Here is a 23,398-nt window from a genome sequence, read left to right on the forward strand (position 1 = left end):
TGTAGGAAAATTAAGAAATTAAATTGAAATTAAATAAATAAAAATAAATGAAAATAAAAATACATTTAATTAAAGCAAATTAAGTTTAAAATTAGGAATGAAAGATAGATGTAGGAAATATTTTCCTGCATTTATCTATCTATCTATCTATCTATATATATATATATATATATATATATATAGATAGTGTGTGTGAGTTTGAGTTTTGCTGTGTGAGGACTGCAGGGCAGCAGTCCCAGCTGGCCTTTATGTGGTTGTCACCCCCCTCCCCCTCCCTCCCTCCCTCCCTCCCTCTCTCTCTTCGCACCAACATTTTCCATTCCTCCCTCCCCCCATTTTGTGTCGAGCTGCGCACTTTTCATTTTCTTTGCCTCACAGCCACTCAGAGAAACAAGGACCACATGAACAGAGCAGCGGATGAGGACATACTGAGACACGGACAGGTGCAGTAGCAGCAGCGCTGAGGACATACTGACATACTGAGACACGGACAGGTGCAGCAGCAGCAGCGCTGAGGACATACTGACATACTGAGACACGGACAGGTGCAGCAGCAGCAGCGTGGTGGACATACTGACATACTGAGACACGGACAGGTGCAGCAGCAGCGTGGTGGACATACTGACATACTGAGACACGGACAGGTGCAGCATCAGCGTGGTGGACATACTGACATACTGAGACACGGACAGGTGCAGCAGCAGCGTGGTGGACATACTGACATACTGAGACACGGACAGGTGCAGCATCAGCGTGGTGGACATACTGACATACTGAGACACGGACAGGTGCAGCAGCAGCGTGGTGGACATACTGACATACTGAGACACGGACAGGTGCAGCAGCGTGGTGGACATACTGACATACTGAGACACGGACAGGTGCAGCAGCAGCGCTGAGGACATACTGACATACTGAGACACGGACAGGTGCAGCAGCAGCGCGGTGGACATACTGACATACTGAGACACGGACAGGTGCAGCAGCAGCGTGGTGGACATACTGACATACTGAGACACGGACAGGTGCAGCATCAGCAGCGCTGAGGACATACTGACATGCTGAGACACGGACAGGTGCAGCAGCAGCAGCGTGGTGGACATACTGACATACTGAGACACGGACAGGTGCAGCAGCAGCGTGGTGGACATACTGACATACTGAGACACGGACAGGTGCAGCAGCAGCAGCGTGGTGGACATACTGACATACTGAGACACGGACAGGTGCAGCAGCAGCGTGGTGGACATACTGACATACTGAGACACGGACAGGTGCAGCATCAGCAGCGTGGTGGACATACTGACATACTGAGACACGGACAGGTGCAGCATCAGCAGCGCTGAGGACATACTGACATACTGAGACACGGACAGGTGCAGCAGCAGCGTGGTGGACATACTGTCTTACTGAGACACGGACAGGTGCAGCAGCAGCGCTGGGGACATACTGACATACTGAGACATGGACAGGTGCAGCAGCAGCAGCAGCGCGGTGGAGAATGAACAATAGATGAGTGTGGGGAACATGAGGAGGAGGGTGTCAGGCAGCCATTATCGGTTCTCTTACTTTGGAAGCCAGCCGGCACCCCACGCCCGCATTCACCCTTCCCCAAGCAATTGGACTTTCTCTTGTCATGGCAGCAAAGTTGGTGCAGAATGAGCAGCCTCACACGACCAGCAGAGGGCGACAGAGGTCACGTAACTTTTAGTGACGGAGAGGATGAGCGGCTCAAATTTGAGTTTCTCCAGGCTTTATGTTAACTCGTGACTTTGTCTGAAACACTGCACTTAAACTAACGCATCTTACCCTCCACACATTTCTCCCACACAACACGAGTCAGACTCACTCATTTTGAGAAAATGGGCCCCTGCACACACACGCCTAAATGGACTCCCAACAGCCCCTTACCAAAATACACCCCAAATATGAGATATCCCAGAGGTCAAATCTGTAATCCCCCCCCCCCATTGTAAGTGGCCAATTACTCCACTCTTCCGAGCCGTCCCGGTCTCTGCTCCACCCCCCTCTGCCGATCCGGGGAGGGCTGCAGACTACCACATGCCTCCTGTCTGTGAATGTTCTCATTCCAAAGGAGTTGAATCGAGTGCAACTGGACTTGGTACATATCCGTGAAGACGTTTCGCCTCTCATCCAAGAGGCTTCCTCAGTTCGTGCCTTTCTGACTAGACCAAGCTAGTCTGACTGGCTGCTGATGAGACTCAGATATTTATCCTCTTTGGAGGTGTTTGTGTTCTTCTCGTTGGGCCCGAGTGCTGCTGGGCACATTGTCAGCTCTGTGTTGCAGAGTTCTGGACTACTTTTCGATTCACACCACCCTCTGGAACACAAAGTGAGCGTCATCAGAACTCTGCAACACAGAGCTGACAAGGTGCCCAGCAGCACTCAGGCCCAACCAGAAGAACACAAACACCTGAGGGGAGCTTTAAAAACCTGCGGCTACCCCAGTTGGACCTTTGTGAAAACTGCAACACGGTCCAGAAAGACCAACCAGGTGAGCGATGAGGAGAAAAGGAACAGAAGGAATAACATAGTTATCCCGTATGTTTCTGGGGTCTCCGAGAAACTCAGGAGAATTTTCAACAAACACCGCATCCCGGTATACTTCAAACCCAGCAACACACTCCGACAAAGACTGGTTCATCCCAAAGACCGTGTACCACACACCCGGAAAAGCAGTCTGGTGTATGCTGTACAATGCAATGAGGATTGCACTGACCTATACATAGGAGAAACCAAACAACCACTACACAAACGGATGGCCCAACACAGAAGGCCAAACTCCTCAGGACAAGACTCAGCAGTCTATCTACACCTAAAGGAGAAGACACACTCCTTCCAGGACAGCAACGTACACATTTTGGACAGAGAAGATAGATGGTTTGAAAGAGGGGTGAAGGAAGCCATCTATGTGAAACTGGAAAAACCATCCCTCAACAGAGGAGGAGGTCTGCGACACCACCTTTCTCCCACTTACAATGCCATCCTTTCATCTCTACCCAGGAGACTCAAGAAGCCTAGCCTCCAAGAACAACAGTCGCTCACTAACGGCTCCAACGACTCTCATGACCACTGAATAATGAAGTCGAAACTAACACCCCCAACCACCGTCACTGCTTAACATCGGAACACAAAGTGCCATGGATATCAATAGCTCTGATAACGACTCCTAGAGGATAAATATCTGAGTCTCATCAGCAGCCAGTCAGACTAGCTTGGTCTAGTCAGAAAGGCACGAACTGAGGAAGCCTCTTGGATGAGAGGCAAAACGTCTTCATGGATATATACCAAGTCCAGTTGCACTTGATTCATCTCCTTTGGATAACCATGACCTGGATGAATGAGAACATTCACAAACATCTATACAGAGCGTATAGATGAATAGAGGAGTGTTTAGGTATAGATGTCTATACATAGTGTATAGATGAATAGAGGAGCGTGTAGGTATAGATGTGTATACATAGTGTATAGATGAATAGAGGAGTGTTTAGGTATAGATGTCTATACATAGTGTATAGAGGAGTGTTTAGGTATAGATGGCTATACATAGTGTATAGATGAATAGAGGAGTGTTTAGGTATAGATGTCTATACATAGTGTATAGAGGAGTGTTTAGGTATAGATGTCTATACATAGTGTATAGAGGAGTGTTTAGGTATAGATGTCTATACATAGTGTATAGAGGAGTGTTTAGGTATAGATGTGTATACATGGTGTAGAAGTGAATAATGTCTCCGAAGGTACTGACAACTTGGTTTTTTCAACATTTATTGGTGCCGTCCGATATGTAAAATGGCATATCTCTGGTTGTGTTTGGACTAGAACAATAATATTGGTATGTCTGGAAAGGCAACATTCTCCCCTGTCTTGTCATAATGGCTGATACGAAATTTAGGGAGGCACGGCCCCGCTAAAAGCCATCTAATAATGTCCATGCCTGCCATGGCCACTACGGGGTTAATTTTGAGTGGCTCCATATCCACATTTCTTCTAAATATATTAAGCTACATATGTACCAAGTTTGACGCTTTTACCACAAAGTGCACAATCCTTATGCTAAGCTGCCCCGCTATTAGCAAAATATTATTTCCGGTTCCGGTGTGGGAAGATGGCGGCGCGAATTCACGTTTGCGGCGGCCTCACCCAGTAGCGTCCATGCAGCGTGTAAGTTTGTCTTTGTTTGATGGCTGGGGGAGGTGGTGCTGGATCGGCTGGGGGAGCTGGTGCTGGATCGGCTGGGGGAGCTGGTGCTGGATCGGCTGGGGGAGCTGGTGCTGGATCGGCTGGGAGAGCTGGCGCTGGATCGGCTGGGGGAGCCGGCGCTGGATCGGCTGGGGAGCTGGTGCTGGATCGGCTGTGAGAGCTGGTGCTGGATGGGTTGGGGGAGCTGGTGCTGGATGGGTTGGGGGAGCTGGTGCTGGATGGGTTGGGGGAGCTGGTGCTGGATCGGCTGGGGGGCTGGCGCTGGATCGGCTGGGGGAGCTGGTGCTGGATCGGCTGGGGGAGGTGGCGCTGGATTGGCTGGGGGAGCCTGGTCTGCTGCGTCCTGTGGGCCCAGAGACCACGGCCCTGCCTGGAGCTGTGCCCGAAGAGGAAACACCGAGGGCGGTCTGACAGGACACGGAAGCGGGGCAGGCTAAGCTAACCGCTAGCCCATGCAGACCGGCAGTTCCGGCAGTCATGCTGACTGGTGTTGGTTCTCCTGGACAGTGATGTTGTTGTTGTTGATGATGCGTCAGTTGTTGTAGTTTTGGGACGTGTGCGTGTCTTTGTGTTGCGCTGCCGTGGGCTGCAGGGAACGTTTCATGTGCGCAAGTGCATGAAATGAAAAGACAAATAAGCGTTTCTGGTTCTGCAAAGGAAAACCTATGCAAAGCAATGCCCCAGCTGGGCCCAGAGGCTTCTCCCTGCGAGGGAGGCAGCACCGTCTGAACGGGTACGGCAGGCAGCAGCAGCACCGCCCTGCTGTACCGGTTAAGCAGCAGCTTCACAAATGATGCAAAGTCAACTTTTAATCGCCTGGAAGCAAAGCAACAAGCCAGTTTTATGACACAAGACAAACGTGTGACATCAACGGACACACCGTGTTTGGCCTAACTCGGTTTCGGTCTATCTGGTGGCGTTGCTATGGAGACGCAGCTGACACCAGGGAAACCCAACCGTGGTGGTTCAGCAGGGGAACCATGCTGCAACCCAGGGCGGGTGGAAGATGGAGGACACTCCGCTTTACTACAGCTTTGCGTTTACGACAAACTTCGCCACCTTAACACGTTTTAAACGGTCACATGACAGCTTGCCGTTTGAAAAATCCCCCGCCAACAGCAACCGCGCAGCTTCCTGTGCCACCCACCTGAGAGCCACAGGAGACGGCTTTAATGCAGTACAACCATGTCAAGCCAGCTGGTAGACGCTGCCATGCACGGCCAGGGGGAATTGTAAAAAAGTGTTCTACGGAAACCTGTGACCCCAGGTTCCTGATCTCCTGAGCAACGGATTACCTGTTCTGGTAAATCTCAAAGGTCAGGGGGTCACGGAGGTCATCTGGAAAGTGTGCTGTGTGCTGCAACTGAGCGTGAACAACAACGGTAACCCGGTAAGGCTTTGCAGAAATGCTGCAAACCGTGACGGACAGGATCTGTGTCCACTTGGTGTTTATCACAAACCGTCATCATCGTCAAAAAGCAATTATGAATCTGTTTACTGACGAGCCCGATTCCCTTAATGCTGTATGCTCGGTGAGCCTGTGATGCTCCCACGTGTGTGGGTCTAGTACAGATTTTGTGTGGTGTGCAGACAAAGGGCAAGGCTTCATACCTTAAATCCAGTAAACATTTGCAACACAGTAGTTTAGGTTAGTTTTCCTTTCCTTTACCCCTCAGTGTCTTTCAGGAGGAGATGGAAATATAAGATGACAGTAAAATATCACTGATAATTAATGTTCAGCTGATGGCCATGGACATGTCCAACACGTTTCATGTGTGAATGCCTCCTACTCGGAGCAACTCTATCTTGCACATCTTTTATTAAGAGGTTTAATTAAGTTTAACTGAGATGAACATTTTTTTGACCCAATTCTACTTATGGGACTTTCTAATTTAGAGACCTTTATTTTTGTGCCGCTCATCCTCAAACAAACATCAGCTTTATTGAAGTGAAAATGGAAAACTTGGTGATATTCCGGACTGTATGACAGGCCAGCTGGCAGCTGTGATTCCCAACACAGACCATTTAAAATGGTGGAACTATTCTTGGACGGTATTGTTCGATTTGCCAGTGTCCATCAAACAGGACGCTGACCCTGGAAACTGTAGGCGACATGCCGGAGCGACAAAAAAAGTGTTGCTCTCCGTTGACAGATGTGCATGTTCAGCAGGGCAGTCGTTTGGATACTTCTGCTACTCAGACATCTTGCGGATCATGTAGTTGAGGATGCCGCCGTGATGGAAATACGCCAATTCCACATCCGTGTCGAATCTCATCTGCACCTGGAACGTTTTGCCAGTGTCCAGCTAGGGCAACAGAAACACACAGCGGTCAGCAGCACAATAAACACACTACTTTGTCCAAAAATGTTTCCTTTGTTTCTTTGCTGCCGCAAGTATTTCCCTCCAAAGTACTACGACGTTTAATATGTAATATCCTTGTAGCTCTTGAAAATCCCTGAGGGATAATACGTCAGTGCAAAAATGAATGAAAAGCTAAGAAATAATCTTGCAGGTGGGTTAGACTGGAATATAGATCATGGCATATAGATCATGAATATAGATCATGGAATCATGGAATATAGATCATGGAATACAGATCATGGAATCATGAATATAGATCATGGAATCATGTAATACAGATCATGGCTGGAGTAGGATGTCAGGGTTAGGTGAGGTTATACCAGCAATATAGTAGTAACAGGACTTAAATTTAAAGGCCTGTCATAAGAAATATCTTTTCAAGAGTGATTTAAAGGACAGCGATTCTGCACATTGGAGCTTTGTGAACAGGTTACTCTACAGCTATGTTTACGCCACAGGTCTTGATGCCCAGTTCTGATTTTTACCGTCTGTTTACATGTACTTTTGAAAGCGACCCATGTCCAATTCCAGTGCTGAAACCAGAACTCTGGTTTGGATTTGAAACAAGCCGCATGCATAGGCGGACACGAGAGTCTGGTCGCCTGCGAGGACGTTGACTGTGTCTACACACCACGTCATTTGCATTTTGAATGATGTGTGATTTGCAATGACCCTGAACAACCTGATTTGTGTTTATATAAGAATAGCCTTGGCAGATATCAGATTCTTACCCAAATTATTTCCACATATGAATGTGGTCAAAATCACTTTGGAAACATCCGATTTCATGTCTTTTTTTTGTTTGTTTTTTTTCCTGGTTACATGCTCAGAACACACCCAATCTGTGCCACGTGAACAAGAAAAAAAAAAATGGGTCACCTGTACCAGACGGTCTAAACGCTGCCTGAGAGTGTGTGCCCTGATGGCAAACGCCTGTGCCACATGTGTGGAACTTACCTTTACCGTGACCTTCATCCTGGGAGCGAGCTGCTCAGGGATGACAACACTATACCGCTCTCGGCCGGTCAAGCCTAGGCTGTCAGCAGTATCCCCTGGTAGGTACTCCAACGGGATCACACCCATTCCCACCAGATTACTGCGATGGATCCGTTCATAGCTCTCTGCTAGGACTGCCTTGATGCCCTGAGCACAAAACCCACAAGGCATCAGAAAAAACTATGTGGGATCGCAGTGGTCACGCATGATGCCTTAGGACAACATGGTTCCTGAGACTTCATACTACACCTTCTATTCTCCTGCTTGGTAAGCTTCTTTCTTTCTTTTTGATTTTCCCCCTTTTTCTCCCCAATTGTACTTGGCCAATTACCCCACACTTCCGAGCTCTCCCGGTCTCTGCTCCACCCCCTCTGCTGATCCGAGGAGGGCTGCAGACTACCACATGCCTCCTCCCATACATGTGGAGTCACCAGCCGCTTCTTTTCACCTGACAGTGAAGAGTTTCACCAGGGGGACGTAGCGCGTGGGAGGATCACGCTATTCCCCCCAGTTCCCCCTCCCCCCTGAACAGGTGCCCCGACCGACCAGAGGAGGCGCTAATGCATACCCACATCCGGCTTCCCACCCGCAGACATGGCCAATTGTGTCTGTAGGGTGCCCGACCAAGCCCGAGGTAACACGGGGATTCGAACAGCGATCCCCGTGTTGGTAGGCAACGGAATAGACTGCTACGCTACCTGGGCGCCCCGGTAAGCTTCTAAAATGTCCTGAATGAATGACTTTTTGTGGCACAGAAGACGTTAACCTTGTACCGTCTGTCTCAGACAGCAGGTAACTGCATAATACTTGAAAAAACAGGCATTGGGTTCAAAGAGATAAAGTATAACCAATGCAGGGAAGTGATCAGGGGGAGAGTCAAACTCACCAGGAGGAATGGGCCTTTTGCAGCCCAGTCTCTGGAGCTGCCGGAGCCGTACTCCTTGCCGGCTAAAATGAGGAGGGGATAACCAGCCTGCTGGTATCGTGCCGCTGCATCAAACACATCCAGCTGTACAAACAAGCACACACAGAAAGCTGCCGAGGTTCAACCAGTCCATCCTGCCACACAGCACCATGTGGGGCTACGCTGCGCTCCATCTATCCAAGTGTATCTACGTTCATTTATCTAAAAACTCTGAGCCTTAGAAATAACACAAACTGACCACAGCATAATACGTGAAAAGAAGAAAATCCAAAAACAGATTTAAAATACGACCACCAAATGAGAAAAAATGACTGCAAAGTTGAACAAGTCAGTCAAAGCGACAGAGACGAGACATTTGTAGAGACAAGAGATTTGACAGTTTACGATGAATGAAAAAAATAAAAGCTGGTAAGTTAGTTTCCTTCAGCTCTGTAGTCAAAACTGGCAAAAATCCATCCCCAAAAGCACGTCTGGGAAAAAGAGGATCTCTGCGATCAGGAATGGTTGGACAACAGCGGCGTGCTGGACTCACCGTTTCATCACTGGGCAGGTAAAGAGTGCGTGGTGCTTGTTTGTTGAGGAACTTGTTAAACAGGCGGATGTTGGCGAACGTGCCCCTGGCCATCACGGCATCATTACCTCTGCGGGAGCCGTACGAGTTGAAGTCGCGTGGGTTCAATCTGTGGAAAAACAAGTCAGCACAACAAAAACCATTTGTGGAATCATGGGTAATGCTTACCAATTTCCAAGTGTATATGTACCATCACAACCGCCTCGAGATCTTATATGCATACTATATATATATATATACACATACACACAGTCGTGTTTCACTATCCTTATGAGGACCCCTCATTGACTACATTCATTTCCTAGCCCTTAACCCTAACCTTAACCACGCAAACTACACGCCTAACCCTAATTCTAGCCGTAACCATAAAAACCAAGTCCTAACCCTGAAACCAAGTCCTAACCCTAAAATAGACCCTTTTCCTTGTGCAGACCTCTGAAATGTCCATACAAGGTAGGTGCTGTCAGGTTTAGCTATCCTCGTGTGGACCAAATGTCCACACAAGGATAGCTAAACACACAAGCACACACCAGCCAAAACATTAAGACCACCTGGCTAATGTTTTGTAGGTCCCCTCGTGTCACCAAGGCAACACCTTGAACTCTGTCATGTTCCTCAAACCATCCTGAACGATGTGTGCAGTGTGGCAGGATTCACTATCCTGCTGAAAGAGGCCACTGCCATCAGGGGAGAGCATGAAGAGGTGCTCCTGGTCTGTAACCATGTTTAGGTAGGTGGTAGGTGTAAAAGCAACATCCACATGAACGCAGGACTCAAGGTTTCCCCAGCAGAACGTTGCCCAGAGCTTCACACTGCCCCTGCCGGCTTGCCTTCTTCCCATAGTGCATCCTGGTGCCATCTCTTCCCCAGGTAAACAACGCACACGCACACATTGCTGCCCACATGATGTAAAAGAAAATGTGATTCATCAGACCAGGCCACCTTCTTCCATCGCTCCACGGCCCAGTTCTGATGCTCATGTGCCCATTGTAGGTGCTTTCTGAGCCGGACAGGGGTCATCATGGACACTGACTGATCAGTGGCTACACAGCCCCATATGCTGCAAGCTGTGATGCACTGTGTTCTGACACCTGTCCATCACAGCCAGCATGAACTTTTTCAGTAATTTGAGCTACAGCAGCTCTTCTGTGGGATCATGTGCATCAGTGAGCCTTGGGCGCCTGTGACCTTGTCACTGGTTCATCAGTTTTCCTTCCTTGGACCACTTTTGGTAGGTACTGACCACTGTATACCAGGAACACCCAACAAGTAGCATCCATTAAAATTCTTCTATCAGAAAGGTTTGCAAGTTTTTAATTCACACCCCCTGCAGTTTCATCAAAATACCCTGGAAAGGAGGATATGATGTAACAAAAAAACCAATAAAACAACTACACCTAGTAGTCTTTATAGTTCATTTAAGTCATTAGGTCACTGACCCGCGTTGTGCCAGGTAGCGTGCGGCAGAGCTGTTGCGAGCGATGTTCCCCGCTGGAGAGATGTGGTCTGTAGTAACGGAGTCCCCCAGGTTCAGTAACACGTAGGCATCCACGATGGACGTGGGTAGATGCAGCTCCCTGGTCTGGATGAAGAACAAGACGATGTGAGGGACACACACGAGTCACATGACTTACTCAGTTCAGAAAAGGTCACCTACAGTCCAACAGTATGTGGTCTCATTTAGACCACTTCCCCCCTCTTGATACCCGTTACCTCCAACAGTCATTGGGCACATTTGTGCTTAAAGAGACAATACAGAAAAACTGAAACTTAAAAACCCAAACCTGTGAGACTCTGACCTTCAGTCTAGATGTGAAATGGATCCCCCCCCCCTTTTTTTCTCCCCAATTGTATCCGGCCAATTACCCCACTCTTCTGAGCCGTCCCGGTCTCTGCTCCACCCCCTCTGCCGATCCGGGGAGGGCTGCAGACTACCACATGTCTCCTCCCATACATGTGGAGTCACCAGCCGCTTCTTTTCACCTGACAGTGAGGAGTTTCATCAGGGGGACGTAGCGTGTGGGAGGATCCCACTATTCCCCCCGGTTCCCCCTCCCCCTGAACAGGCGCCCTGACCGACCAGAGGAGGCGCTAGTGCAGCGACCAGGACACACATCCACATCCGGCTTCCCACCCGCAGACACGGCCAATTGTGTCTGTAGGGACGCCTGACCAAGCCAGAGGTAACACAGGGATTCAAACCGGTGATCCCCAACTTGGCAGGCAACAGAATAGACCGCTACGCTACGCGGACACCCCTGGCTTTTTAAAGGGGATTAGAGATGACACTCTGATTGGTTTAATTCATGTTACACCCAAAACACACCTATGATTAAACACACAATTAGGAGACTAAGTACAACTCCTTGGTGCCTTGCGCCTTACTTCGCACTCAGATTATGTGCTGTTTAACTAGCAAGTGGACTCGGACACGCCCTAAATGTACATGCACCATGTGCTTTACACCATGCCCTATAGATCGTTTCAACAGGGCCCATGGAGCGGTGAGTAACCACTGCAGCTATCTCACATTACCAGAGGAGTAACAAAGTCAAGCAGAGCTCTCCAGAGTTTCAGCTGTCAAGCATTCCAGCGTCCTCGCAGCCGTCATGGCCACAAAGATCTCCATTTATCCTCTGCAGCTTGTGCATTTGATCTGAAGAGAAGAGTGAGGGGTGCAGCTCTTTGCAAGATATCAAGCGATGATGTATCTAATGATTGCTTTTGTGTGCCATAACGCAAGTCATCAGATTTGGCGGGGGATTTCCCCCTGGAGAGAAGCGTTTGGATTTAAGAATAATACAGCAACATCTACTCTTAACCCGGCCACTGGGGAAGTACAAGCCAGCGCACTCTTAGTGCCGGTCCCAAGCTTGGATAAATGGGGAGGGTTGCATCAGGAACGGCATCTGGCATAAAACCTATGCCAAATCAAATATGCCGATCATAAATAAAATCTACAAAGTTGAACGCTTTCGCTCAGTTGCAACCAGTTTGTATATCAAGTCAAATTTAGCATTCAGCACTGTGGGGAATGTTATTTATATCCCACCCTGCCCGAACTCCAGGATGTCTCCATTCCTTAAATCCAATGTGTTTCCATTACCTCACACTTCAAAAGACAACACAACAGCTAAAATTAGCCATCTAAAATTAGCTATCTAAAATTGGCTATCTAAAATAAGCTATCTAAAATTAGCTAGTAGCTGAGCCAGTTTCCCTCTGTGTGTTTACCTTGCTGGTAAGACGGGTTGTTACTTGTATGTCTGCTAAACTGTTAGTGTGCTGATATGTTGGTATAACTGGACTTGACGGCAGCATGTTTGTAGTCCTAGCCCTTCTCATATCTCCACCAAGACATGTGTCTCAAGCCCACCCTCCATCCCATAAATCAAAACACACGGATAGGTTTACTCATTTGGGGAGATTTAGTGTACTTACCAAGCCGTCAAAAAAAGGTGGGGACTTGATGTAGGTTGAGTTGGGGTCCCAGGAGTAGAGCTTATCAGAGGAAGCTTCAAGTGAATTCCAGCGTTCATTGACTTTCTGTAAAAAAAAACGGAGGGAAAAAAACACAGCAAATTGGATCATCTTCAGTATCAGTCAAGTCTAAAGTCTGCTGCACAGGGACAAGTAGAATGTCCACCTCAAAGTGAGCATTTCTGGAGACTATTGTTTATTTCTATCTCCGCCTCCGGTGTGGAAAGATGGCGGCACAAATTCACGTTTGCCATGCAGTGTCTGCGTTTAGGTTTTGTCTTCATTTAATGGCTGGGAGAGCTGGTACTGGATCGGCTGGGAGAACTTGGTCTGCTATGTCCTGTGGGCCCGGGGACCACGATCCTGCCTGGAGCTGGGGCCAAGTAGGAAACACCAAGGGCGGTCTGACAGGATGTGGAAGTGGGCCAGGCTAAGCTAACTGCTAGCCCATTTAGACCGGCAGTTCCAATAACACTGAGGGTGGTCTGGCGGCGGCCTCACCTAGCGTTGACTGCGGTGTTTTTGGTGTCAGGGAGGTGTGTTGAAGGTGCATGGCTGGAGGAACTGGTGCTGGATCAGCTGGGAGAGCTGGTCTGCTGCATCCTATGGGCCCAGGGACCACAGCCCTACCTGGAGCTGGGACCGAGGAGGAAACACCGATGGCGGTTTGACAGGATGCGGAAGCGGGGCAGGCTAAGCTTACTGCTAGCCCATGCAGACCGGCAGTCATCCTGGCTGGTGTTCGTTCTCCCGGGCAGTGATTTTTAAAAAAAAAATTTTTTTAGTTTGGATATGTGTGTTAGTTTAGATATAAGTGTTAGTATGTGTGTTCTTGTAGTTCTTGGATATGTGTTTTGTCTTTGTGTTGCACTGCTGTGGGCTGGGGAAATTATGTGTTGTTTCAGTATGTCATGACAAATACTTGATTTGCGACAGAAGGGTACCAGCAAGAGTTAAAGGGAAGGTTTACAAGATGGTAGTGAGACCAGCTACGTTATATGGTTTGAAGACAGTGGTACTGATGAAAAGACAGGAGGAGGAGCTGGAGGTGGCAGAGATGAAGATGATAAGATTTTCATTGGGAGTGATGAAGAAGGACAGGATTAGGAACGAGTATATTAGAGGGACAGCTCAGGTTGGACGGTTTGGAGACAAAGCAAGAGAGGCAAGATGGAGATGGTTTGGACATGTGTGGAGGAGAGATGCTGGGTATACTGGGAGAAGGATGCTGAATATGGAGCTGCCAGGGAAGAGGAGAAGAGGAAGGCCAAAGAGGAGGTTTATGGATGTGGTGAGGGAGGACATGCAGGTGGCTGGTGTGACAGAGGAAGATGCAGAGGACAGGAAGAGATGGAAACGGATGATCTGCTGTGGCGCCCCCTAACGGGAGCAGCCAAAAGTAGTAGTAGTAGTAGTAGTAGTAGTAGTAGTAGATGACATGAAAAATGAAGTGTTCCTGATTCCTATTTCTGTTAAGTATCTATTACTAGCCAGTAGTGTGTCTCTGCTTAGCTGGCACACCGAGTTCAAACAACAAATCAGACATGATGTAGAACCTGACATGTTCTGACGTAGAAATGGAACGTATGTATGCTGACGAGCCGTGCGGTCACACTTCACATGAGGACAAGAGGCTTGTGACATGCAGCAGCCTGGATGTGGGGAACCTACAGATGCTTGATGCACAAAGACTGAATAGTACCTCAATTTTCTCATAGACTTCTTTGAACATTGACGGGATGACAAACTCTCTCTCCACAGCCTGGATCTCTGCCCGTGTAGGCCAGATGTCTCTCAGGAAAACCTCTCTTCCCTCAGAATTAATGGCTGGAAGACGTAAGCAACAACAAAAAGTGTACATCAACGCAAAGCCAACCTTGGCAAAAGCTTCATAGATCAAAATAAAAAAAACAAAGAAAATGAAAACTAATACAAATAAATCAAATAAAATTCTTTACTCAAAGTACAAACTACTACTCACCAATTGGCTCTCTCTCAAAGTCAATCTTCACAGTGCCTGCAATCGCGTAGGCGATGACAAGCAGCGGTGAAGCCAGGTAGTTGGCTCTCGTGTTAGGGTGGACACGGCCCTCGAAATTGCGGTTTCCCGACAAGATGCCTGCGGCGACCAAATCCCCCTAAAACAAGAGTCAAGGTGAGGACACAGGTTAAAAAACATCTGATTTATCCATCTATCAAAGATGTGAAGCAAGAATAACTGGGAATATACACCGCTCAGCCAAAACATCCAAACCACCCGAGGCCACTGCCGTCAGGGGATACCATGAAGGGGTGCACCTGGTCTGGACGATGTTTAGGTAGGTGGCATGTGTCAAAGTAACATCCACATGAATATCAGGACCCAAGGTTTCCCAGCAGAACATTGCCCACAGCATCACACTGCTCTTCCCATAATCCATCCTGGTGCCATCTCTTCCCCAGGTTAACGACGTACACACACCTGGCCGTCCATATGATGTGAAATAAACTGTGATTCATCAGACCAGGCAACCTTCTTCAATCACTTCATGGTCTAGCTCCTACGCTCACGTGCCTATTGTAGGCACTTTCGGCGGTGAGCAGGGGTCATCATGGGTATTCTGACTGGTCTGTGGACTGGTCTGTGGTTACACAGCCCCATACACAGTAAGCTGTGATGCACTGTGTGTTCTGACACCTGTCTATCACAGCCAGCATTAACCTTTTCAGTAATCTGAGCTACAGTAGCTCTTCTGTGGGATCAGACCAGACAGGGCTAGGCTTCGCTCCCCATGCAAATCAATGAGCCTTGGGCGCCCATGACCCTGTTGCTGGTTCACCGGTTGTCCTTCCTTGGACCAGTTTTAGGAGGTACTGACCACTGCATACCAGGAACACCCCACAAGACCTGCTGTTTTGGAGATGCTGTGACCCAGTCGTCTAGCCATCACAATTTGGCCCTTGTCAAAGTCTCTCAGGTCCTTACGCTTGCCAATTTTTCCTGCTTCCAACACATCAACTTCAAGAACTGACTGTTCACTTGCTGCCTGAGACATCCCACCCCTTGACAGGTGCCATGGTAACGACATAATCACTGTTCCTCAATCACCTGTCAGTGGTTTTATTGTCCTGGCTAATCGGTGTATTAGCTATGCATTTTGCTTTGGCGTCACTAGAAGTGCTTTTTGTTGCTTTGTGAGAGGATGTGACGGCTTCCACGCTAGCGCTAGCTGCTCGGCCTGTGTGCATGTTCAGATCTACATTCAGATTCCACAAGCAGAAAATGGTCCCAGGCAAAGTACTGTGTCCCCTAGACCCCCGAAAACAGCAAAAACACCCCACAAATGAACCACCCCTTTAAAAACATTATCTTTTCTAACAGGATTTTATTTATAAAACACCAGCACCTGAGTAATGGCCTCCACCACGGGCTCTGGGAGTGGTCCACTGTTTCCTATACAGGTCATGCAGCCATAACCCACCACCTCAAAGCTAACAGGGGACAAGAAAAACAGAATTGTTGCTTACAGACAAAATACGTTCCTGAATATATTGATTTAAAAGACGTTAAAACCCAGCTTCATCTGAATATGAAAACCCACACAGCGCCAGGGAGGTGGCAGAGTCCTCTTCTGGAGACTGCATTCACCGTGTGAGCTGCGGGCGGGATTTCATCACCAGAACCACCAGGATTTAACTCCTACCTAAAACGACCACGGGTGATCACAATGACCACCACGGTTTTTAAACTCTGTATTGTGTCAAGATAAATACCCAGTTGAGATATTAATGTATTACATATGTCAGTATGTCTGTTATGAAACTAACTGACACCAAAATTAACAACTTTAATACTATTTTTAAACAATTTAAAATGGCCGCTGTCCAACGCCTGTAAATACTGCAGCGCCTCGGTGGTAGTCATGGTGCGTCTGCAACGGCGTCTGTAACCAGACATGTTGGACATCATCACACATCAAGTTTAGACGATTTGTCTGCACTGGAGGGCGCTAGTGTGTTTCTAGGACAGAGCAGCGAACTTCACGAAGGAAATGATGTGACAACACACGTCATAAATAGTCACATGACGCACACCATCATTAACAAATAACGACGGTCATGTTGATCGTCCATGGTCGTTAACTTTTTTTTTGGGGGACTGATCTAAAACTCATTTTAATGCAAATATATGCAATTTTAGGGGAATTCAGGGAGCAGCAGGTCTGTATCTTTTTTTCCCCACAAAGTTATTAAACTTGGAAAATTCAAAGTACTACCAATGTATATTAGTCCAGAGATGGCAAATCCATGTCCAGAAAGTAAAAGTCCTGACCGTGCATTTGATCCACGCATGCACTAAATCGCCCAATTTCATCAACTAGTTTCCCCTCCCTGACTGAAGAGTGGTGTTGACTAGAAACAACTGGTGGAGGACATGGGTGGAGCAAATACACAGTTAGGATTGTTACTTTCTGGACATGGATTTGCCACCCCTGTTAGAGTCTACATTTGCTGTGTTGTCCAGTAAATTTCGAGGGATTTTCTTCCTCCTTACCCGAGCTGAGAGAGGTAATCCATAACACCGCTTTCCTTCAAGTAGTAGGTGACCACGCCACTGCCCGGCGATAAGCTGGTCTTTATGTACGGCTTCACGCTCAGGCCACATTCTATTGCCTTTTTCGCAAGAAGCCCTGAAAGACAACAATAAATGTCCAACAACCGTCTCTATGAGATCACAATGCTTTTGTGAAGAGAATGTTGGTGAAAGGTAAAAGTACCGGCTCCAAGCATGACTGAAGGGTTGCTGGTGTTGGTGCAACTCGTAATGGCTGCAATAACCACAGACCCATGACACAGATTATACTCTGCTCCGTTGTACTGGAACGGGACCTCGGTGTTGAGTCGCTCAGGGGTCACCTGGAAACCCTTGAAGCCTTGCTGAAATTAAAAGTGTATAAAAATAAAAACAAATGAAGTTAATAAGAAGGAGGGAAAATAATTCGCTGAATAGAATGCTGTGTAGATACTGGTGAGTTTCAGGATGAGCCTGCTGAACCTGAAAGGGGACCGTCCCCTACCTTCGCCGAGAGGCAGGCTTCAAAGTCGCTTTTCATTTCAGAAACAGGAATTCTGTCCTGGGGTCTTTTAGGACCGCTGCAGCAAGGAACAACTGTACCAAGATCCAGCTCCACCACCTCAGGGATCCCAGAGAGGCAAGTGCACAGCAAGACAAGACAGACATCTGTATTTAGTTCAGCTACTGTTGTTGGTAGCTCCCAGACCCACAACTTGTGTTTAAGCTACAAACGCATTTCAAAATGTCCGTTTTTTAACTTTGTGTTCTTTTTTTGACCCTAGATTCTTTACCTCTGAACTAAAGAACCACTTCATGTCAGTGAGTGACACCGTTTGACTGTTTTTACCTACAAATATGTAATTCATGGATGGCAATTTGAATGTTTTAGCATTCCAAATATTCAAGCAACAAAGCGATTATTTATACTAGCTTTAGGATTATAACACAAACCAACGTTAGTGCCAAAACTAGTTGTGTCGGGGCTGACCTGTGTGAAATCTGGATCCTGAGACACATCATTGTAGTCTCTGAACATGGAAACCGCTTTCAGGTACTTCTGAATGTAGTCCAGGTTATCTGCTTCTCGTCCTGAGCAGATAAACGTGTAAAAGTAGTAGGAAAGAGAATACTTTGCGGAAAGTGAGATGGATAGCAGCTTTTTGTTTGGTTTTTGGAATTTTATCTGGCCAATTACCCCACTCCTCCGAGCTGTCCCGGTCTCTGCTCCACCCCTTCTGCTGATCCGGGGAGGGCTGCAGACTACCACATGTCTCCGATACATGTGGAGTCGCCAGCTGCTTCTTTTCACCTGACAGTGAGGAGTTTCACCAGGGGGACGTAGCGCATGGGAGGATCACGCTATTCCCCCGTTCCCCCTCCCCCCTGAACAGGCACCCCGACCGACCAGAGGAGGCGATAGTGGAGCAACCAGGACACATACCCACATCTGGCTTCCCACCCACAGACTCGACCAATTGTGTCTGTAGGACGCCTGACCAAGCCGAAGGTAACACTGGGATTCGAACCGGTGATCCCCGTGTTGGTAGGCAAAGGAACAGACCACTACGCTACCTGGACCCCTCAGGACAGCAGTTTTGATTCCTTCTCAGGCAGGCTGATAAAAACTGATAATAGAGAGGTGAGTTTGGCGATAAGTATATTTATAGTATGTTCACTTCAACAGAATTCCATTTACTAATTAATTCGATCACTTTAACATAATCCCACTCCATGACTCCCAAGTATCCACCCTCCCGTCGTTTTCCAGGTTATTGAGTCGACAGCTAAAAGCTCACCGGTCTGTTCCAGATACTGAACACTGACGTCGTCTACAGGGAAGAAAGCTGCTGTTGCCCCATACTCAGGACACATGTTGGCGATGGTGGCTCTGTCAGCAATGGACAGCTGAGCAACCCCGGGGCCGAAAAACTCCACAAATTTCCCTACGACACCAACCTGACGCAGGTGCTGTAAACAAAAGGGAAAGACAAAAGTCCCAATGAGGGCGTCTTGACATGTTGATGACAGGTACAACACACTGCAAACGACAGGGTAGACACAGATCAGCACAAAATGTCTTGGGAGGTGGATACTGATTTAACCTTCGTTACACAATAGCATATAGTAAGTATTTTGGATCCAAGGAGGCCATGGGGCAACTGTTGTATAATGATGTTCACATCAGAACAAATGCTGACAGGTGAAAAACGAGGTCACCTTTGTGACAGTGAGGACGATGTCTGTGGACGTGATGAGTTTGTCTGGGGTGCCGTAAAGCTTGTATCCGACCACCTCAGGGAGCACCATGCTTATTGGCTGGCCGAGCATGACGGCCTCCGCTTCAATCCCACCCACACCTACAGGTTTTAATAGGACAAAACGTCAGCACTTCACATTAACACAATTCTTCTGGAACTTTAGCTGTTTAAAATAAGCTACGTCTTAGCTGTTTAAAATAAGCTACACCTTAGCTGTTTAAAATAAGCTACATCTTAGTCGTTTAAAATAAGCAACACCTTAGCTGTTTAAAATAAGCTACATTTTAGCTGTTTAAAATAAGCCACACCTTAGCTGTTTAAAATAAGCTACACCTTAGCTGTTTAAAATAAGCTACATCTTAGCTGTTTAAAATAAGCTACATCTTAGCTGTTTAAAATAAGCTACACCTTATCTGTTTAAAATAAGCTACACCATAGCTGTTTAAAATAAGCTACGTCTTTGCTGTTTAAAATAAGCTACACCTTAGCTGTTTAAAATAAGCTACGTCTTAGCTGTTTAAAATAAGCTACACCTTAGCTGTTTAAAATAAGCTACATCTTAGCTGTTTAAAATAAGCTACATCTTAGCTGTTTAAAATAAGCTACACCATAGCTGTTTAAAATAAGCTACACCATAGCTGTTTAAAATAAGCTACACCTTAGCTGTTTAAAATAAGCTACACCATAGCTGTTTAAAATAAGCTACACCTTATTTGTTTAAATTAAGCTACACCTTAGCTGTTTAAAATAAGCTACACCATAGCTGTTTTAAAGCTGCAATCTGTCATTTCTTGCTAATTTATCCGTTTGAAACATAGTGAGGATGTGGCGAGTCAGCTGGACAGAAAACAGGGCAGAAGAGCAACGTTCCAACATAGCTGGGTGTAGGAGGCAAAGACAAATACACCAGCTGACACTAGTGAACTTGGATCACAAAAAAGGTGTAGCAACCATTAAGGCTAGTGTGCGGTAAGGGTGGGACCGTACGGTTCGAGTCTCGCCATACGACACGGTGGACGCCTCGGCGAGCAGGAGACACCACCACTGCAGGTCTATTTTCTATGTGTTAGACAGAACGAGGCCCAACATGTTGGCATTATCAAGGCACGATTTCAAACGTAACGCAAGTGCAACAGTTCTAACAACATTTTGTGCCATCTTTAACACAACTGCTGTACTTTAAACACTACTAGAACGACCAAGGCGGCCATTTTGACTTTTGGATTTTCAAAGCTTAATAACTGTGAAAAAAGATACTGACCTAACCGCTCCTGAATGCTCATAAAACTGCATATATTCGCATTAAACTGAGTTTTAGATCAGTTGCACACAACAACAAAAAAAAAGTTATGATAAGATCTACCTGAAACGACCCTGAGTGAAAATGACCGCGGGTAATTTGCGCGTCATCGTGTGCGTCATGTCACTATTTATGGCGCGGGCTGTTTACGTCATTTCCGTCGCAACGTTCGCGTTTTATAGGCCTTGTTCCGTTTGTTGGCTTAGCCATGTGTGTTTTCGGTTGTCTTCCAGGCGTTGTGTCCAACGTGTCTGGGTACAGCCGCCGTCTCACACGCACCATGACTACCACCGAGGCGTGGCGCTATTTACAGGCGTTGGAACGACCGGAATTTCACTCCTACCTAAATCGACCACGGGCGGTCAAAATGACCGCCGGTTTTTAAACCCATATATTCTGTCAAGAGTTGAGATATTAATGCATTACATATGTAACCGGTTATTTTCTTGCCCGCTGCGGGATTCGATATCACTAACCGCTCGGCTAAAGGGTCAGACCCGGTAGCTAGGGACTAATGTGTCTAATTAGTAGTTTACACATATGTTAGTGTGTCTGTTAGGAAACAACTGACACCAAAATGAACATTTTAACAACTATAATACCGTAGCGAATTCAGGGGGCAGCCGGGAATCTGCCGCAGCCGGGATGCGAACCCGGGTCACCCGCACCACAGGCAACTGCGCTAACCAGTCGATTAAAAACTCCAACCCGTAACCAGTCGACTACAAAGTGCGACCATTCCTGAAAAAAGTGTGCGTTAGCCAACGGGCTAGCGGGTCGACACATCCGTAATCATTACAATACTATTTGTCAAACAATTTAATAACACACGATCTCGTGAAAACCGTATCGCACGGTTCGGAAGTCGATCCAGTATCATCCCACCCCTAGACTGTGCGGTCATCTCACCAGTTAATAGTCTGCACCCTTGTAAAAATGGCATCCTCAGACAAAGCTCACTCAGGCAGTCTAATGTAGTACAAGCTGCATTAAAATGTATCGTAACGCTGATCTACAGTAATAGTGATTGTCATGGCAACGTCAGCATCACGCGGTTTCCAACACGTATGCATTTGTCGCAGCAACAGTTGGTGCGACTCGACCAAGGATGCTGGTTAGTATTATGTAACGTGACTCCATGACCTAGATGGATAAAGTGATAAAAAAGTAGCAGATATCAACTTTAAGTATATCCGCCAACTTAATGAACTTATCTTTTCTACACCTTTCAGGCAGCCAAGAAAAAATGCCTTACCCCAACCTAGTACTCCCAGGCCATCAATCATGGTGGTGTGGGAGTCAGTGCCCACCAGGCTGTCGGGATAGAAGTAGCCATCCTGATTAAACACTACCCTGGCCAGATACTCCAGGTTGACCTGGTGAACGATCCCTGAACCAGGGGGAATGATTCGCATATTCCGGAATGCTTTAGAACCCCACTGTAAAGGAAAATGAATGCAGTATGTTTAATAACGGCTGAATCCTCCCTCCCTCCAAATTGAACAGCTAGTAGGTGTAACGACGTTACTTGAGCCAGTCAGAGGCCCTTAAATTATACTTTAAAACTTTTATACCTTTAGAAATTGAAATCTCTCTTTGTTTCTGTCAAATTCCAAGTCCTGGTTTCTCTGCAAGCTATCAGACCTTGAGAGGGAGAAGAAAAAAAAAGGTTTTGTGCTACAGTGAAAAGATCACTTTGATTCTGGGAACTGTGCTAAAAGATGGAAGCCACTACCATCTACACCGATCAGCCGAAATGTTAAAACCACCTGCCTAATATTATGTAGGTCTGTAAAAACATGGACTCCGCAAGACCTCTGGAGGTGTCCTTTGGTATCTGGCACCAAGACATTAGCAGCAGAGCCTTTAAGTCCTGTAAGTTGCGAAGTGGGGCCTCCATGGATCAGACTTGTTTTTCCAGCTAATCACACAGATGCTCAATTGGACTAAGATCTGGGGAGTTCGGAGGCCAAGACAACACCTTGAACTCTTTGTCATGTTCCTCAAACCATTCCTGAAAAATGTGTGGCAGGAGGCATTATCCTACTGAAAGAGGCCACTCCTATCAGGGAATACTACTATTGTCATGAAAGGGTGTACCTGGTCAGCAACCATGTTTAAGTAGGTGGCATGTGTCAAAGTAACAGTCACATGAATGACAGGACCCAAGGTTTCCATGCAGAACATTGCCCAGAATATCACACTGCCCCCGCCAGCTTGCCTTCTTCCCATAGTGCACCCTGGTGCCATCTCTTCCCCAGGTAAACAACGCACACACATCCGGCTGTCCACATGATCTTAAAGAAAACATGGTTCATCAGACCAGGTCACCTTATTCCACTGCTCCATGGTCCAGTTCTGACACTTGTCTGACACGTTGTAGGCTCTTTCGGCGGTGGGCAGGGGTCATCATGGACACACTGACTCTGCGGCTACACAGCCTGATATGCAGCAACCTGTGATGCACTGTGTGTTTTGACACCTTCCTATTATAGCCAGCAATAACTTTTTCAGCAATTTGAACTACAGTAGCACTTCTGTGGGATCGGACCAGACGGGCTAGCCTTTACTCCCCATGCACATTGAGTGTTACAAGACAACGAACATGTTCAGCTCGCTAAACCAGAAAACTAGGAATAACCTCTTTCCAGCTAGTCCCTACACTTTAGCATCTGCAACAGTTAGTTCGTTCCCTCAAGTGAAAGCATTTTAATGTGAGTATGTAA

At 47.1% G+C, this 23,398-nt stretch overlaps 1 protein-coding gene across 3 annotated transcripts in view; it reads right to left on the reverse strand.

Annotated features, from left to right (window-relative positions):
- Nucleotides 1–6,108: 6,108 nt before the first annotated feature.
- The window catches only part of aco1 (aconitase 1, soluble), a 29,125-nt gene continuing 11,835 nt past the window's right edge, over nt 6,109–23,398 (reverse strand). For all 3 annotated transcript variants that reach the window (XM_056300290.1, XM_056300291.1, XM_056300292.1), the window contains exons 5-21: nt 22,247–22,316; nt 21,928–22,111; nt 19,332–19,471; nt 18,911–19,082; nt 18,103–18,203; nt 17,617–17,733; nt 17,317–17,476; nt 17,094–17,229; nt 15,946–16,030; nt 14,541–14,697; nt 14,262–14,386; nt 12,521–12,625; nt 10,519–10,661; nt 9,041–9,188; nt 8,470–8,592; nt 7,545–7,730; nt 6,109–6,530 (exon numbers count right to left, since the gene is read on the reverse strand). In XM_056300290.1, coding sequence (XP_056156265.1) covers nt 6,417–6,530; nt 7,545–7,730; nt 8,470–8,592; nt 9,041–9,188; nt 10,519–10,661; nt 12,521–12,625; nt 14,262–14,386; nt 14,541–14,697; nt 15,946–16,030; nt 17,094–17,229; nt 17,317–17,476; nt 17,617–17,733; nt 18,103–18,203; nt 18,911–19,082; nt 19,332–19,471; nt 21,928–22,111; nt 22,247–22,316 — 2,266 coding nt within the window. In that variant the 3' untranslated portion in view covers nt 6,109–6,416. The remainder of the gene's footprint in view (nt 6,531–7,544; nt 7,731–8,469; nt 8,593–9,040; nt 9,189–10,518; nt 10,662–12,520; nt 12,626–14,261; nt 14,387–14,540; nt 14,698–15,945; nt 16,031–17,093; nt 17,230–17,316; nt 17,477–17,616; nt 17,734–18,102; nt 18,204–18,910; nt 19,083–19,331; nt 19,472–21,927; nt 22,112–22,246; nt 22,317–23,398) is intronic.

Source organism: Lampris incognitus, chromosome 20 (assembly GCF_029633865.1).
Source record: "Lampris incognitus isolate fLamInc1 chromosome 20, fLamInc1.hap2, whole genome shotgun sequence".
NCBI classification, from domain to species: Eukaryota; Metazoa; Chordata; class Actinopteri; order Lampriformes; family Lampridae; genus Lampris; species Lampris incognitus.